The sequence below is a fragment of the Tursiops truncatus genome, chromosome 19, assembly GCF_011762595.2.
Source record: "Tursiops truncatus isolate mTurTru1 chromosome 19, mTurTru1.mat.Y, whole genome shotgun sequence".
NCBI lineage: Eukaryota > Metazoa > Chordata > Mammalia > Artiodactyla > Delphinidae > Tursiops > Tursiops truncatus.
Window position 1 is genome coordinate 26951318 of NC_047052.1, and position 14888 is coordinate 26966205.

The window sequence follows — 14888 nt, forward strand, 5'->3', positions numbered from 1 at the left end:
GACAAGCAAACTAAGGTACAGAGAAGTTAACTGGCCTAAAGACACAACTAGTCAGTGGCAGACTCAGGACTCCTGACTCTTGGCCAAGTCTTTTTTCTACTCTGCTCTTCCTGGCTCCTTCCCAGAGCTGCTGCTCTGAGCAGAAAAGGGGAAAAGTTCTTCCAACATCTAAAGTGAAGTTCCTCTCACTTGCCTTTTAGCCCATTTTGTATTCTTCAGGAATAACGACGCTTCATATGTGCACAGCACTTCACAGTTTACAAAGGAGCGCCCTGCCTTTTTTCTCTGACTTCTCCTTATGACTTTTCTGAGGAGGACAGAACAGGTGCCAGAGAGGGACTTTCCTAAGGACACATAAGAAGTCACTTGGGGGGCAGGACTTCAACCCTGGTGTCCATTGGTCCTTTAAAATGCCCAGGTGGGGGGAATTCCCTGGTGGTCCAGTGGTTAGGACTCTGCGCTTCTCCTACAGGGGGCATGGGTTTGATCGCCGGTCGGGGAACTAAGATCCCACACGCTGCCCAGCATGGTCAAAAAAATTAAAAACAAAAATAAATAAATAAATGATAAAATGCCCAGGTGACCTACAGTATCCATCCATCCATCCATGCACTTGTCCATCTGTGTATCCATCTGTCCATCTTCTATGCATTATTTACTGTTGTGTATTTACAAAGGCAGGAAATACATTTTTGGAAAAAATTCAACAAGAATGAGAGCAGAAGTGTTTTCTGGTTAGCTGTCTATTAACTAGTAATGACCCCATATCCCATATCCCCTACTCAGAGTACTCAATTTGTTAGGGCCTAGCCGTGATTTATTTTTATATCAAAGATAGTTTTACATGCCCCCCCCCCCCGAAATTACAGAAGGGCCGCATATAGGGCTTGTAGGAAAGTGCAGACAGACAAGTGGGGAGCAGAAAGTCCCACCCTCATCCCGTGGCGAGGAGCCCTTCTCTGGCTGACGTTCTAGCATTTTCCTGGCCCCTCCCACCCCTGCAGACCTGATGTACATCGTGTGGCTGTTCTTCGTGGTGCTGGCCTGGAACTGGAACTGTTGGCTGATTCCCGTGCGCTGGGCCTTCCCCTACCAGATGCCGGACAACATCCACCTCTGGCTGCTGGTGGATTACCTGTGTGACCTCATCTACCTCCTGGACATCACCGTGTTCCAGCTGCGTCTGCAGTTTGTCAGAGGCGGGGACATCATTGTGAGTCACAGACAGGTGTGGGGGGGTGGCTGGGAGCAGACCCTGCAGCCAGAGCATTCGTGGGGCTGACCCCTGACGCTGGGAGGGACCAGAAGCTAATGAACAAGGAAATCTCAGGACGTCCACCATGCTTATTCAACAGCGTCATTGCTTGTTTCACACATCTTTGATACGTTCAAGTTACACACATCAAGTCTTGCTCATGGGTGAAATGGTTCCTGGACCACCTGAGGCAATGAGAGATGAAGAAGTGGCCTAGAGACTGACCTTTAGAACAGGCAGACCTGGTTCAAATCTCGGCTCAACCAGGACAACTGTATCACCTCTTGGAGCCTCAGTTTCCTCATCTATAAAATGGGGATAGTAATCGCTCCCACCTCATACCATTGCTGTGAGGATCTATGGAGGTGATGTATGCAGAATGCTCAGCACAGGTATCTGCTGGCAATCAACATTTCCTGCCGCACTACCCAGACCAGTTTGGGAGCCTGTGTTCTGGTGCACTTATTAGGGAGAAAACCTAAGTCCTGATTGTGACTTGGCAGAGTTCCCATCTCCCTGTGCATGTCACTTTTCATAATCCCATGCTGGCAGAGCCTGCTCCACTGTGTGCAGACAAGTTGAGTTTGACCCTCTAAAACAATTTAGAGGAAAGAGAACTCCCTGAGCAACCTCTTTCCTGATCTGATCAGAGCAGTGGCCAGCTCCTCAGTGAATAAGGTTACAAATGGTCCAGGTAAGAGAGAATAAGCTCAATGTCCCTGCTTTCCATCCAGGAAGTTGGAATTGAGCTGAGTGCCCTTGGACAACTTCCCCCCTCACCCACCATGCCTCCCCCAGGAGCTCGACCCTCCCTATCTGTAGACTGTGAGGCTTTCATCGAAGCTCTGCTGGTCCCTTCTGCTACACATCCATGGGGCTGTTACTTCAATAGGAAGGTGGATGTTGTGCGGGGATTTCCATCGCTGCTCCCATGGGGTCAGGGATTAAGCTCTCAGGCCATTTCACAGTCAGTATTCCATTTTATTCCAGACAGACAAAAAGGAGATGCGCAACAATTATCTGAAATCTCAGCGCTTTAAGGTGTGTGCCAGGGATCTTGGGAGGTGGTGTCTCTGGGGTCCCTGGCTGCTTTGGGGCCAACGTGACGTGGTTCCTGCCAGGACCAGCACGGGCTGGAGCTCGTTGGTAGGATGCCTCCTGCCCTAATTTTAGCCCCTCCAGGGGCATTCTGACCTCACCTTTCCATTGAAGGTGGAGACCCCTGCCACTCACCCCAGCCCACAACCCTGGGAGTTATATACTATTTTATGCACTGTGGTGTCCTGCTGGGATTTCAGATGGATATGCTCTGCCTCTTGCCCTTGGACTTTCTCTACTTGAAATTCGGTGTGAATCCCCTCCTGCGCTTGCCCCGCTGTTTGAAGGTAAGACCATCCAAGGCCTTCAGCTCCTCCGTGCTCTGCACCTGCAGTGGCAGCTTAATGTCTGGCCTGAGCAGCACTGGGGAGCAGGAGGCATCTGGGAAGGGTGGCCCCGAGGGGAGATGGGAAATTCCTTACAATTGTTAGCGCTTCTTATTTGTGCTGTGTGTTACATATTGTTCTGGAGGCTTTACAAGTGCCTACTTCTCAACAGCATGAGATGAGTGTTGTTAGTACCAGAATTTCACAAATGAGATGCCTGAGGCACAGAGAGGTTAAGTAACTTGCCCAAGGTCACACAGGTAGGAAGGAGTAGAGTCTGGATTTGAACCCAGGCAGCCTGTTTCCACTGTCTATGCTTTCAGTTACTATAGAGATTCAACAGAGAGACTTCTGCTTTATGATGGTCTTCATCTAAAAGATGGAGAAGCAGAGGCTTGGAAAGCTTGGGTGACTTGCCCAAGGTCACAGGAACCAGGAAGTGCCCAGGATGGATTTGAACATGCAGCCCGACACCTGTTTCATCATTAGTTGTTGTCATTACAGTGTCACTACAACCATTCCTCTTGTCACCGGGGCAGAGCCAATGTCTCAGAGAGGGTGACACAGTGTAGAGTAGAGACCTGGCAACATCCTTTAATGTGACCAGAGTGGACAGCTAGTCAGAGCACTCAGGATCCCCCAAATGGATTTTTCTGGCAGACCAAGTAAATTCATCTTTCTCCTTACATAATACCTGATGCTTCTTCCCCAAAATGGTAATGAGGGAATTTACAAAAGAGGAAAACACAATAACCTTAATAACTTGGAGAAATAGGGCAGAGAAAAGCTGGAAGAATGCAAGTACCTCGATGAAAAGAAAGCATATCTGGAATGGAGCATGAAAGCTGCTTCTGAGCTTCCTGGCTGCCCAGAGGAAGAGGGAAACTGGAAGTGGCACCAGTGTTATTTGACACATGCCAGCCTTCCAGGGGCGGCAGAGGTTGCTTTAGAGCCATACATCAGAGTGAGGAGGGTTAGATCCACAGCCCAAGTTTTACCCCAAATACAGAGGCTGGATCCATATCTTGGTCCACGTGGTAGTAGTGAACGTAACTCAAGCACCTAACTTCTAGCAGGACTCAGAGGATGCAACTCTTTGGGTCCAAGGTGAGGATCCAAGTCCATGGTCCTTCTTCATCCAATGCAAACTCCAGGTGGAAATTAGAATGAACACCTGGATGATAGCTAGCGTGGCCCACAGGGAATCTTCATCAATGTTATTTTCAAAGGTCAAACAACATGTGTGCAGAGATCTAGAGGCAAGTGTAACATTGTGGAAAGAGCTTGCAGGGTTTTTTTTTGTTTTTTGTTTTTGTTTTTTTTTTGCGGTACGCGGGCCTCTCACCGCTGTGGCATCTCCAGCTGCGGAGCACAGGCTCCGGACGCGCAGGCTCAGCAGCCATGGCTCACGGGCCCAGCCGCTCCGCGGCATGTGGGATCCTCCCGGACCGGGGCACGAACCCGTGTCCCCTGCATCGGCAGGCGGACTCTCAACCACTGCACCACCAGGGAAGCCCCGAGCTTGCAGTTTTGAGTGTGATCTGGCTTCGAACCCTGGCTCTGTCACTTAGCAGCTGTGTGTTTTGGGCAAGTTCCTGAACTCCCCTGAGTGCCAGTTTCCTCTCTGTAAAAGGAGAAGGATAATACATGTAAATAAGCGCTAAGGTAAAGTGTATAAAGTGCAGTCGTACAAGGGCTCAGTAATGGGCAGTTATCTTACACTTTTATTATTATAAATAAGCCTTTTGAGGAGATCAGAGAGCAGCTGTTTCTTTATATAATTGTTGTCTTTATAAGTAAACCTTGAAAACAGGGTCCTTAACCTGGGATGCATGTACCTTAAAAGTTTCATGATAGGATTTGGAAGGTCTAGGAGTCCCTGAAGTTATACACAAACTGTGACAACATGATTATATGTAATTTCCAAGGAAGAGGGTCCAGGGTTTCCATCAGATTCAGAAATGGAGTTTCTGGCCCCCCATTCCTCAAAGGGCTAAGGACTTCTGATTTTGAATGTTCACTCTCCAACCCGCTCCCACCGGGGGTCTGTGGGGAATGGTCTGGGAGGTGAGGGCAGCGGGCCGCCCCTGATGCCTTGCTGTTTCTCCCAGTACATGGCCTTCTTCGAGTTTAACAACCGCCTGGAATCCATCCTCAGCAAAGCCTACATTTACAGGTGAGACCCCTACACACACACACACACACACACACACACACACACACACAGAGAAGTGCACACGTGCACACACATGCACGTACACACATGCCCCAGGACATTTGCAGCAAGAACGGAGCAAGGCATTCTCTACCCCCATCACTTCCCCTTTCGGCCTCCCCTGGCCCCCAGGCCCCCTCGCCACTGCCACTCACCGGAAGCTGGGCCTCTTCCTGGCCCTTCTGCGAAGGGATGTTTGTTTTTTAGAGAACCAGGAATGTCCCGTTTCCCCCAATTGTGAGGAGGTCTCACGTAGGTTGACATGCACGGCTCCCCTGCATTTCCAGGGAACTGGGTCTCAATTTAGTCTCAGCTCAGGAAACTGACCCCCCTAACCACTCAAGCACGGGGGTAGTGGCTGTATGGACACAGTGGGCCATCTTGCAGATGTCCAAGCTTGGGACCCAGGACCAGCCAGGCCACGCTCGGGGACAGGGCTCCTCTCCCCATCTCTCACGGAGCAGCGCTCCTCTGTATGCATCTGTCCCTTCTCTGCCCCCCCGCCCCGCTGCCTCCCCCACTCAGCTCTTCCACTTCCCTGGAATTGTCTGCACATGTAGCTGTGTGCCTATTCCAGCCCCCAGTCTTGACAACTTTCTGTTCAAGTATCACCAGTCCTAACCAGCACAGTCTCAACAGAGCAGCCAGTTGGCCCAGTCCAGCCACTGGTTCCCATCGGTCAAGTGTCCGTTGCACCAGACAGCTGGGCAGGGCTGTGCAGCTCCGACAGGGAGGGCTCTGAGGTGGGCTTTGGGAAGGGTGAAGACTGGCTTGTTCCCTGCAGCTCTGACCCCTGGGGTGATGTGTCATTGCCACCCTTTCTGCTACTGTGTTCGTGCCTTTCCTTCTTTTGCAGGGTTATCAGGACCACAGCCTACCTGCTCTACAGTCTACATTTGAACTCATGTCTGTATTACTGGGCTTCAGCCTATGAGGGCCTTGGCTCCACTCACTGGGTTTACGATGGCGTGGGAAACAGGTGAGCCGCGGTCTTCCTCCTGTGTCTTAATAATTCACGGTACCGAGACTCCCAGAAAGGAGTCCCACTGCCGCCATTTTGCCGAGGTCACCTCGCTCCCAAAGAATCATTGTCATGATAAGGTTCAAGGGCCAAGTCTCCACATCCTCACTAATCTAACATTTTTCTGAGCACCTGCCACGTGCCAGGCAAAAGGGGGCAGACATGAACAAGACCTGCTAGAAAGATCCTTTCGCGTCCCAAAGTCTACTGAGTTGGCCAGTTCACAGCACGTGCGTGTCCACTCCTCCACCCTGTGGGCACGGCTGTGCGGGAACAAGGCCAGGGAATACTGCTCGACATGCTTCCTGGGCATTGCTAGCCGTGGAGGAGCTAGCAAACAAGGAGAAATCTACTTGCCAGTCCAGAGAGCTGCCACACATAGAGGTCCATGCTCAAATGTTAATGATGGTGACAATGATAGTAATACTAATAATAGCAAGCATTGGAGAAGGCTCATACAGACCAGCCCTGTTCTAAGCACTTCACGTAGTATCTCACTTAATCCTCCCAACAATCACACAAGACAGGAACCATCAGCATCCCCATTTTACAGATGAGGGAACAGACGTGAAGTGACTTCCCCAGATCACACAGAGAGCTGGGATTTGAATCCAGACAGCAGGGCTACAGAATCTTACGTGTGGTACCATCTGCCCAGTGCCCAGGGTTGGGGGAGGGAGGCGTGGGATGGTCAATTCTGAAAAGTTAAGTTTGAGCTTGGCCTGGGTAGGTGGAGGGAAGGGGCAGAGAATCCCGGGGGGAGGGAACAGCAGGAAGAAAGGTGTGGAGTAGCGAAATAGTGGAGTCAGGGAGCCAGGGGTCCTCTGTCACTGGAGGGGGCAGGGTGTGTGGAAGGATCCAGAGAGGGAGGCGGGGCCGGCTTGCCAACCAGCCTCCTACCTGAGCCATACCGAAGCCACTGGCTGCCCCGGGCTGCCCCGGGCTGCCGAGTACAGTACTTGAAGTGCAAGGGCCACTGAGATACGCTGCAGCTGTAGAGAACACACAGGTTTTGGATTAGTGTCTTATTACTAATTTTTAAAATATTGGTTACATGTGGATATGATATTAATTTTGATATTTTGGGTTAACTGCAATACATTATTGAAATTAATTTCACCTATTTTTACTTTTCAAAAATGTGGTTGCTCAAAATTTTTAATTACATATGTGGATCACATCATATTTTTATTGGATAGAGCTGCCCTAGGCAAAACCAGCAGAAGTCTCTTTTTTACTGTTCATATACATATATATATATTCTGATTATAAAAGAAAGATCGGGAACATACTCTCTTTCTTTGAGTCTAAGATGCAGTTAATTATGATACATTATTGAGTCAATATAGCTTTTTGGGAAAAAAGGAAATATTACATTAAACGTATACATGGATTATAAGATAATCCTTATTTTAGAAATGTGAAAAGAATTGTCACCAACAAGGAAATAGAATAACATAATATTGTGCATATTTTCCCATCAGTAAATTTTTAAAAACCGTGGTACCAATGCCCCACCACACAGAGATACCACCATTTATTTAGCCATTTCCTTGTCATTGGCTACTTAAGTTGTCTCCAGTTTTTTCATGATGACACGTGGTGATGCTGCAGGGAGTGTCTGTGTTTAGGAATCTTTGTCTTCTGGTCTGACAGTTTCCTCATAATAAATTCCTACAGAGGGATGGCAGGGCCAAGGGTATGAACATTTTATGAAGTGTTTAAAAAATTATTATTTTTTTTTATTAAGAGACTATTTTTTTAGAGCAGTTTTAGGTTTACAGAAAAGTGGATTGGAAAGTACAGAGAGTTCCCGTCCACCACCTCATTTCTGAGGCTTGGTTGGTTATTGAAAGCTGCCCATTTACCCTCTCACCACTTGCCTTTCAAAGCCTTTTAAGCAGGAGAATGACAGGACCCAGGGGAATCCCAGAAAGATGGTTTTCCCAATGATGGCTGATGGGAGGATGGATGGGGAGGACAGGCAGGAAGCAGACAGATGAACTGGTTAGGGGTTAGGGCCCTGTCCGTGAGGGCAAAAAAAAAAAAGAAAAGAAAAGGTCAAGAGAGGGTTTGTGTGATAACGAGGATGGAGGGCAATGTGGGAAGGAGACAGAAGCACTTAGGGTCAAGATCAGGGATGGGCCTGGAGATTCAGAGCACAGGCTTTAGAAACAGGAATCCGGAGCTCACTCCTGGTGCTGCCACCTGCTAGCAGTGGGCAGCTCACTTCGTTTCTCTGAGCCTCAGTTTCCTGATCTGCCCAATGGGTCTGATAATAGGAGCCCCACACCTTGAAGAGGTAACTGTGAGGACTGGGTGCATCTGAGTCACCGATCCCATGCCAGGCCACAGCCGGCACTCGGTGAGCTGTGGTGACAAAGAGGCGGAGGAAGAGTTCGGTCCCAGGGGGTCAGTGAGTCCCCTCAGGCAGGCCCTGCCTCACCCTGGGCTGTGCCCACTAGTGACACAAAATGCTCTCAGTCCGGCTGTCAACACATTCACCTCCTCCACGTGCTTGTTTCCAGTTGGCACTAGAACAGGCCACTTGTGTCCAAGGTGGCTTCTCTCTAGAGTGATTGTTGGTCCAGAAAGTCCCTTCTCAGTACAGATGCCCCAACCTTGGCCCCAATGGCCACAGCCGTCTGCGACGGGCCTGTGGCCTGAGGGGAGCTCACCTAGAGAGTCACAGGGTCCAGGGCAACCAGGCAGGCGGGGGGAATCCTGCCATCTGCTGTGGGGTGGAGTGTGTCGGGGATGGGGTCAGGGCCCAGCACGCTTACATCACCACTGGCCCCGCTCCCTCTTCCCCGCGGCTGAACCCACCCACAGCCCTGCTCCTGAGCCCATGACTAGACCATTCATTCACTCATTTATTCATTCATTCATCCCCTCACAAGGGGGCAGAGGGAGGACTCGAAGACATTCTATGCAAAGGGAAGAACAGAAGCTATTCATTAAATCTTGCTCTGTGGCCTTGGGTAAGGCCCTTACCCTTTCTGAGACTTAATTTTCTCATCTATAAAATGGGGGTAGGATTACACTCAGATTTCTCGTGAAGAATAAATAAAGTATGTAACATGTCCAGCCTGTGCCTGGACAGGAGTCAGTGACCTCACTTCCTAGCTATGGCCATTCTTATGGGGAAGCCGGCACACCAGGAAAGGGTTCCTAACCAGGGGTCCAGAGATTTAAGGGGGTCACAACCACCCCTTGAAATTGGAACTAAATTTTGGGAACATGCTGGCTTTTCTAAAGAGAAGCTTCCTCATAACTTTTGTTAGCTTTGCAAAGGGGTTTGTGCCCCAACAGGCTAAAAACCCACGTCCTGGAGCTGGGCCTGGCCCCCATCACGGGTAGGCCTGGGAGGAATGGCAGGCAGGGCAGGGGAGGACAGGGCCAACCATCTGGGACTTCCCTCTGCATGGCCCTGGGGAGTTCTCACTGCTCCGTAGTGGAGGGGCACACTTTTCTGGCAGCGTTACCCTTTTCGAAATGGAATCCTGTAGGGAACCCCAGGATATGCAAAAGCACAAGTAGTGAAGGAGAATTCCTGTAGAAATCCAACATCATCCATAATAATAACTTTCAAAATAGTGACCATTCCTTGAGTACCTGCTATAGGCCAGGGAGCGTAAGGACCTAAGTTCCTATATATTAATATTTGGGTTCTTCATCCTGCTCTGCTTTGGCTGGGTCTGGGGCAGCATGCAGGGGTCCCCACAGACCCAGTGGCGTGGAAGACTTGGGAGGCCCCTAAGATGTGCCATCCATGCCAGTGGCTGACTTCTGCAGCCAGTAAGGGTTTAGGGCAAAGCAGGAGCTGTGTGGATATCACTCATCTTCTATTGGTGGCCCAGTGGCACCCAGAGTCCAGGCAGTACCCAGGCGGCGCCCAGCTCAGTCCTCCTAAAGGCTGCTCAGCACGCCCTCTGGTGGCCAGGACTGGTATGATGGGGATTGACAGGGCAGGCCTGTCTCATGATTCTGAGATTTTTCTTGCACTAGGTGGTAATGAGGGGTCAGGAGGCCCAGAGCCCTGCCCCAGGCCTCGCAGCTATTCAGAGGTAGAGCCTCCCCCCGCACTGCCCCAACTCCCCAGCAACCTCTGCTTCCCCACCCACCAGTGCTCATTGCACGTTGACTTGCCTGTCCCCACTAGACAGTGAACTTCTTGAGGACATAGGTGAGTCTATTGTTCCCCACTGCTGGCACCAGTGACAGGGAAGGCTCTGATAGCTGACATTTACTGAGAGCCCACCGTGTGCCAGGCGCTCTTTTGCACCTCATGTCACCCTCATGATCGCCCTGTGAAGAATGCTCTATTGCCATGTCCCTTTCAGGGGAAGGGCGCTGAGGCTTGACCAGACGAGTAACTTGTCCAGGTTATGAAGCTAGAAAGTGGCAGAGCTGGGTTTGAGCCCAGGCAGTCCAGCTCCAGAGCCCATGCGCTAAGCATGGTGCTGCATAAATAGCTGGTGAGCAGAGCCCAGGGAAGGACAAATGTGGGGTCATTCTTGGACCAGATGATTGGCCAGCTGGTTGATGTTCTCCATTTCCCAGTAGAGCAGGGACCCTGGAAACATGGGTGTATCAGGACACTGGAGCCAGGGCAGGCTCTGGGCAATTCCTGTGCCCTGGTGGGAGAACAGGAAGCACAGGAAAGCCTGCTGAGACTGCCCTGGCTTTAGGCCCTGCTGACCTCAACCTTGCTGACGGGAGGGCACGGTCTGAAGGTATGAACATAAACACCTTGGTAACTAAATCCCTTTAAGTAGCTATAAGGATTTTAGTTCTGTATTGTTTAAGATATTGTAAAAGCTTAGGTTTATTTTTGTAGGACTTAGTGGCTAAAAATTAGAACATAACAATAGGGCTGCTCTGTTGGAGTAGTGTACACTTGTAATTATAAATAAACATGCAAAACTTTAAAAAAAAAAGGGAGGGACTCTCACTGCTTTGTGATAATTAGACAAGCACAGGCATTTCCTATGCCTTTTACCACACAGTAGGGCCCCATCACCCATACCTCCCTTTCCGATGATTCATGAGCTGTGTCAAAGGCTTACTGATGGTGGGTGCTAGCTCAGAGAAGCAGATGACATCTGGTTTCCAGTCTGAGCTCTGGAACTTGCCAGCTGGTGACCATGGGTGTTCCCTTTCCCTCTGCGGCCCTCAATTTCACTATCTGGTTAGTGGACAGGCAAGGGGGAGGGTCAGAAAAGGTGATCCTCCAGATATCTTCCACTTTTGAGCTTGTTCTTAAACCTCATGATGGGATAGCAAAGGAAAGACTGCGGACATTGAAAACATATTGAGGGAAACTGAGGGATCCCAGGCATCAGGAGCCGGAAAACCCTGGTTTATCCTCCTGCCAAGTCTTCTAAGTAATGTCCGGAAGCCTCAGTTTCCACATCTGTAAATGGGGATGACAACGTATCTCTGCAGCGTCGGGGCAGAGCCACAACAAAACCACACAGTACCTGTGAACGTGCTCTACAAGCGGCAGAGGGCTCTGAAGTTGGGACAGGGTTTTTGCTTTTTCCTTTTTTTTTTTTTTTTTTTTGGTTTTCTTTGTTTGTTTGCACTTATGAGCCGTAAAGCTTTTTCTCTTTTGTACAGTGTACACGTATCCACGCCAGGCTGCCCAGGATCCACAGGGCGGGGCCTGTGATGACTGAGGTCCCCTTCCTCTTCTCTCCCTAGTTACATTCGCTGTTACTACTGGGCTGTGAAGACCCTCATCACCATCGGCGGCCTGCCCGACCCCAGGACGCTCTTTGAAATTGTCTTCCAGGGTCTGAACTATTTCACAGGTGTCTTCGCTTTCTCCGTGATGATCGGACAGGTAGCTGGGTCACTAGTCTGTTCCAAACCACCTGCCTGCAGGGCCCTTTGCCCTCTTGCTGCCATTTCCTCTCTGAGGTTGCTTCCCATTTGAAATGTCAGTCCTTTGGGACAGCTGGAGAGTTGGGCTGAATGGCTTTCTGCAGGGGCTGAGGATTTGGGCTGTTCCCTTGGAGAGAAGTCCCCGGTGGATTCTAATGTACTGGGGGTGCGGCTCATACTGTAGTCAGTGCCTGAGGCAACCACCAGGGGTCCTCAGAGTTACCTTTGGGGGCTCTGCTCCAAGGAGCAGCACTCCTGGTTCATATTTCCTCGGGGCGGGGAGGGGCGGGGCGGGGCGGGAGGGTGGCGCATGGTGTCAAAGTGACCTCTGGCACCAAGGGGCCACGTTGTACCAGAATCAGCCCAGCCCAGGGAGGCCTTCCCTCCTTGTGTGGCCCCAGAGACCTGAGGCCACGGGAGGGGGCCAGCAGCCTCGCTCCTCCACGTGCAGCATCGTCGGAAAACCTGTGTGTGGACATGAGCGGGGATTCCCTCTCTCCTGATCTCCCCCCAGCCCCGCAGGCACGCACCCCTGGCTGTGCTAAGTAAATGTGCCCACAACACACGTCCCCAGAGCCCGGCCCCGCTCTGACCCAGCGGCTCCCCTGACCACCCTCCTTACCCCCAGATGAGAGACGTGGTGGGGGCCGCTACTGCGGGAGAGACCTACTACCGCAGCTGTATGGACAGCACAGTGAAGTACATGAACTTCTACAAGATCCCCAGGTCCGTGCAGAACCGGGTCAAGACCTGGTATGAGTACACCTGGCACTCCCAAGGCATGCTGGGTAAGACCACGCCCCCTCCCCACTCCCCTCCCCGCCCCAACCCAGCTGTCACCAGCTCCCCCAGCCCGACCCGGTGCCCTGCCCTGCCTTCCTGGGCCCTGGCCTCATCCCATGTCCCTGAGGCCCCGAGCATGGGGGCCTCTCTTGGCCCCAACATTTAAGTGAGAGCGGCCTGGGGAGGCCTTGGGCGGTGCCCAAGTTAAGCCATCAGGAGACCCCTGAAGACATGAAGGGCTTGTCTTCCGAATGCCGCCCCCCACCTTGAAATGCATCTCCATTCGAAGATGGAAGTACAATTGGAACCAGGAGGGAAGACTCTGTCTGTCTCTGTTTCTCTCTCCTCTCTTCCTCTTCATATACATCCATACATATAATACATATTTTGTAAATTTTAAAAAATTCTTTTTCAGATTATTTTCCATTAGAGTTTATTACAATATATTTTTAAAAATTTTTTGATGTTATACTTTGCTTCTGAAATTGGCTAAAACAATGCATTTTCATTCACTGCTGTTTCTGCTTTCTTGTCAATGATGAGGTGTGCTCCGTTATTCTTGCAAAGTGGGAGAATCTTACCTGTAAACTTTCCAAATATAGTGAAGTTTTCACAGATTCTAAATGGAATCCTTAGTGAAATTTGAATAGGTTAATTACATGTTAATTGACTTCATTTTTTTCCTGTTTCCTTTTTACTTTGGGGAGCTAGTAATTTTGTTTTCAGAGCCTAGACATCGTTTTAGAGGGCTCTGAAAAGCTTATGGACCACTGGCACTGTGCCTAGAGTCTCCCAAGGCCCTCAGAAAAATGAAAGGGCCCCCCACTGCTTCTGTGGGGTTCACTCTGTTCTCAAAGAAGCCACACTCGAGGCCCACGGTCTCCTGAGTTGGGGGCGTTGGCAAGTCTGTGGACAAAGCACATGACTACAGTTTCCAAGCCATGTTCATTTCCACTGCCTCATTCTGTTCTAGTGACAGCCTTGTGACTTTTCACAGGGGCACATGTTGAGGACCAGAGAGGGCTCTGACCTGCCCAGGGTTGCACAGACCCAGCACTTGAGCCCTAAGCTAATTGTGGTGCAGTGGACAGAGCACGGGGCTGGGGCCCCGTGGTACATTTCTGTCTCCAGTTACCGACCTTCACTCTGTGCCAGGCTCTCAGCTGCGCACCATAGACCCCATGGTGGGGGGCAGACATACTGCTCTCCCAGCATAGGTTCTGAAGTCACAGGGCCTGGGTGGGGTCCTGATTCCATTCCCCTGGGCTGCATGGACATGGGCAAGTCACTGCCCTCCGGAGTCTCCCTGTCCTTGTCTGTAAAGTGGGTTATAGTGGGCACCTCTTGAGCTGCTGGGAGGATTTAATGAAATCATCTTGGTAAAGCACTCTGTAAAACTGCCTGGCACATAGTAAGTGCTCCAAATACTTCATTTCTTGCTAATGTTGTTCTTATAACGTGAGTGGAGAAGACAGATCATTGGCAAACAATTGCAGTAAAGGGTGTGATATGTGCTATGGCACAGGGACTGATAACGTAATAGCTAGGTGAGAGGATGTCAAGGGAAGGCTTCCTGGAGGAGGTGACATGAGTGCTGGGTTCTGCAGAATGAGTAGGGTTAGCCAGGAAGGTGAAGGGGGTTGTTCCCAGCAGAGGGAATGGCATTGGCAAAGGCCTGGAGGCAGAGAGGATACCCTCCCAATCTAGAGTGGTTCCAGGTGGTAGAGGAATGGTGTGCCTGGGGTCCCCACCAGTGTGGTGTGGACGGGCCCTGTGTGTGTGAAGGAGGGGCCCGGCTGTGCCTCTGAACCTTGCAGGGTCTCATTTGCAGACGAGTCAGAGCTGATGGTGCAGCTTCCAGATAAGATGCGGCTGGACCTCGCCATCGATGTGAACTATAACATCGTCAGCAAAGTGGCACTCTTCCAGGTATGGCCCACACAGTGTCCCCACCCTCAAGACTCTGGAAGGTCCAGAGCCCACACCTTCCTCTAAACGGCTCGTTTCCCGTCCTCTCGGGGCCAGGGCTGTGACCGGCAGATGATCTTCGACATGCTGAAGAGACTTCGTTCTGTTGTCTACCTGCCCAACGACTACGTGTGCAAGAAGGTGAGTGGCCCAGGGCAGCCTCAAGGCTGTCTGGGATTCACAGCCACTGCCTGTCGCAGCTGGGCTGGAGTGGGGGCCTATGAAGGCACAGTGGGGCGAGCGGAATTGCCAGGAGGGGAGGAGGGTGGTGAGCTGACCCCAGGGCTCCTGGCTTGTTTGGCACGAGGAGGCTCTGTCCAGCTCTAGGCACTG

At 50.9% G+C, this 14888-nt stretch overlaps 1 protein-coding gene across 1 annotated transcript in view; it reads left to right on the forward strand.

Annotated features, from left to right (window-relative positions):
- Positions 1–14888, forward strand: part of CNGB1 (cyclic nucleotide gated channel subunit beta 1) — a gene marked incomplete at its 3' end in the record, with an annotated part of 60219 nt that overhangs the window by 32407 nt on the left and 12924 nt on the right. The window contains exons 15-23 of the mRNA XM_033844521.2: positions 1005–1213; positions 2246–2296; positions 2554–2640; positions 4791–4855; positions 5751–5873; positions 11622–11763; positions 12433–12592; positions 14419–14516; positions 14613–14696. Of these exons, the coding sequence (XP_033700412.2) occupies positions 1005–1213; positions 2246–2296; positions 2554–2640; positions 4791–4855; positions 5751–5873; positions 11622–11763; positions 12433–12592; positions 14419–14516; positions 14613–14696 (1019 nt within the window). The remainder of the gene's footprint in view (positions 1–1004; positions 1214–2245; positions 2297–2553; positions 2641–4790; positions 4856–5750; positions 5874–11621; positions 11764–12432; positions 12593–14418; positions 14517–14612; positions 14697–14888) is intronic.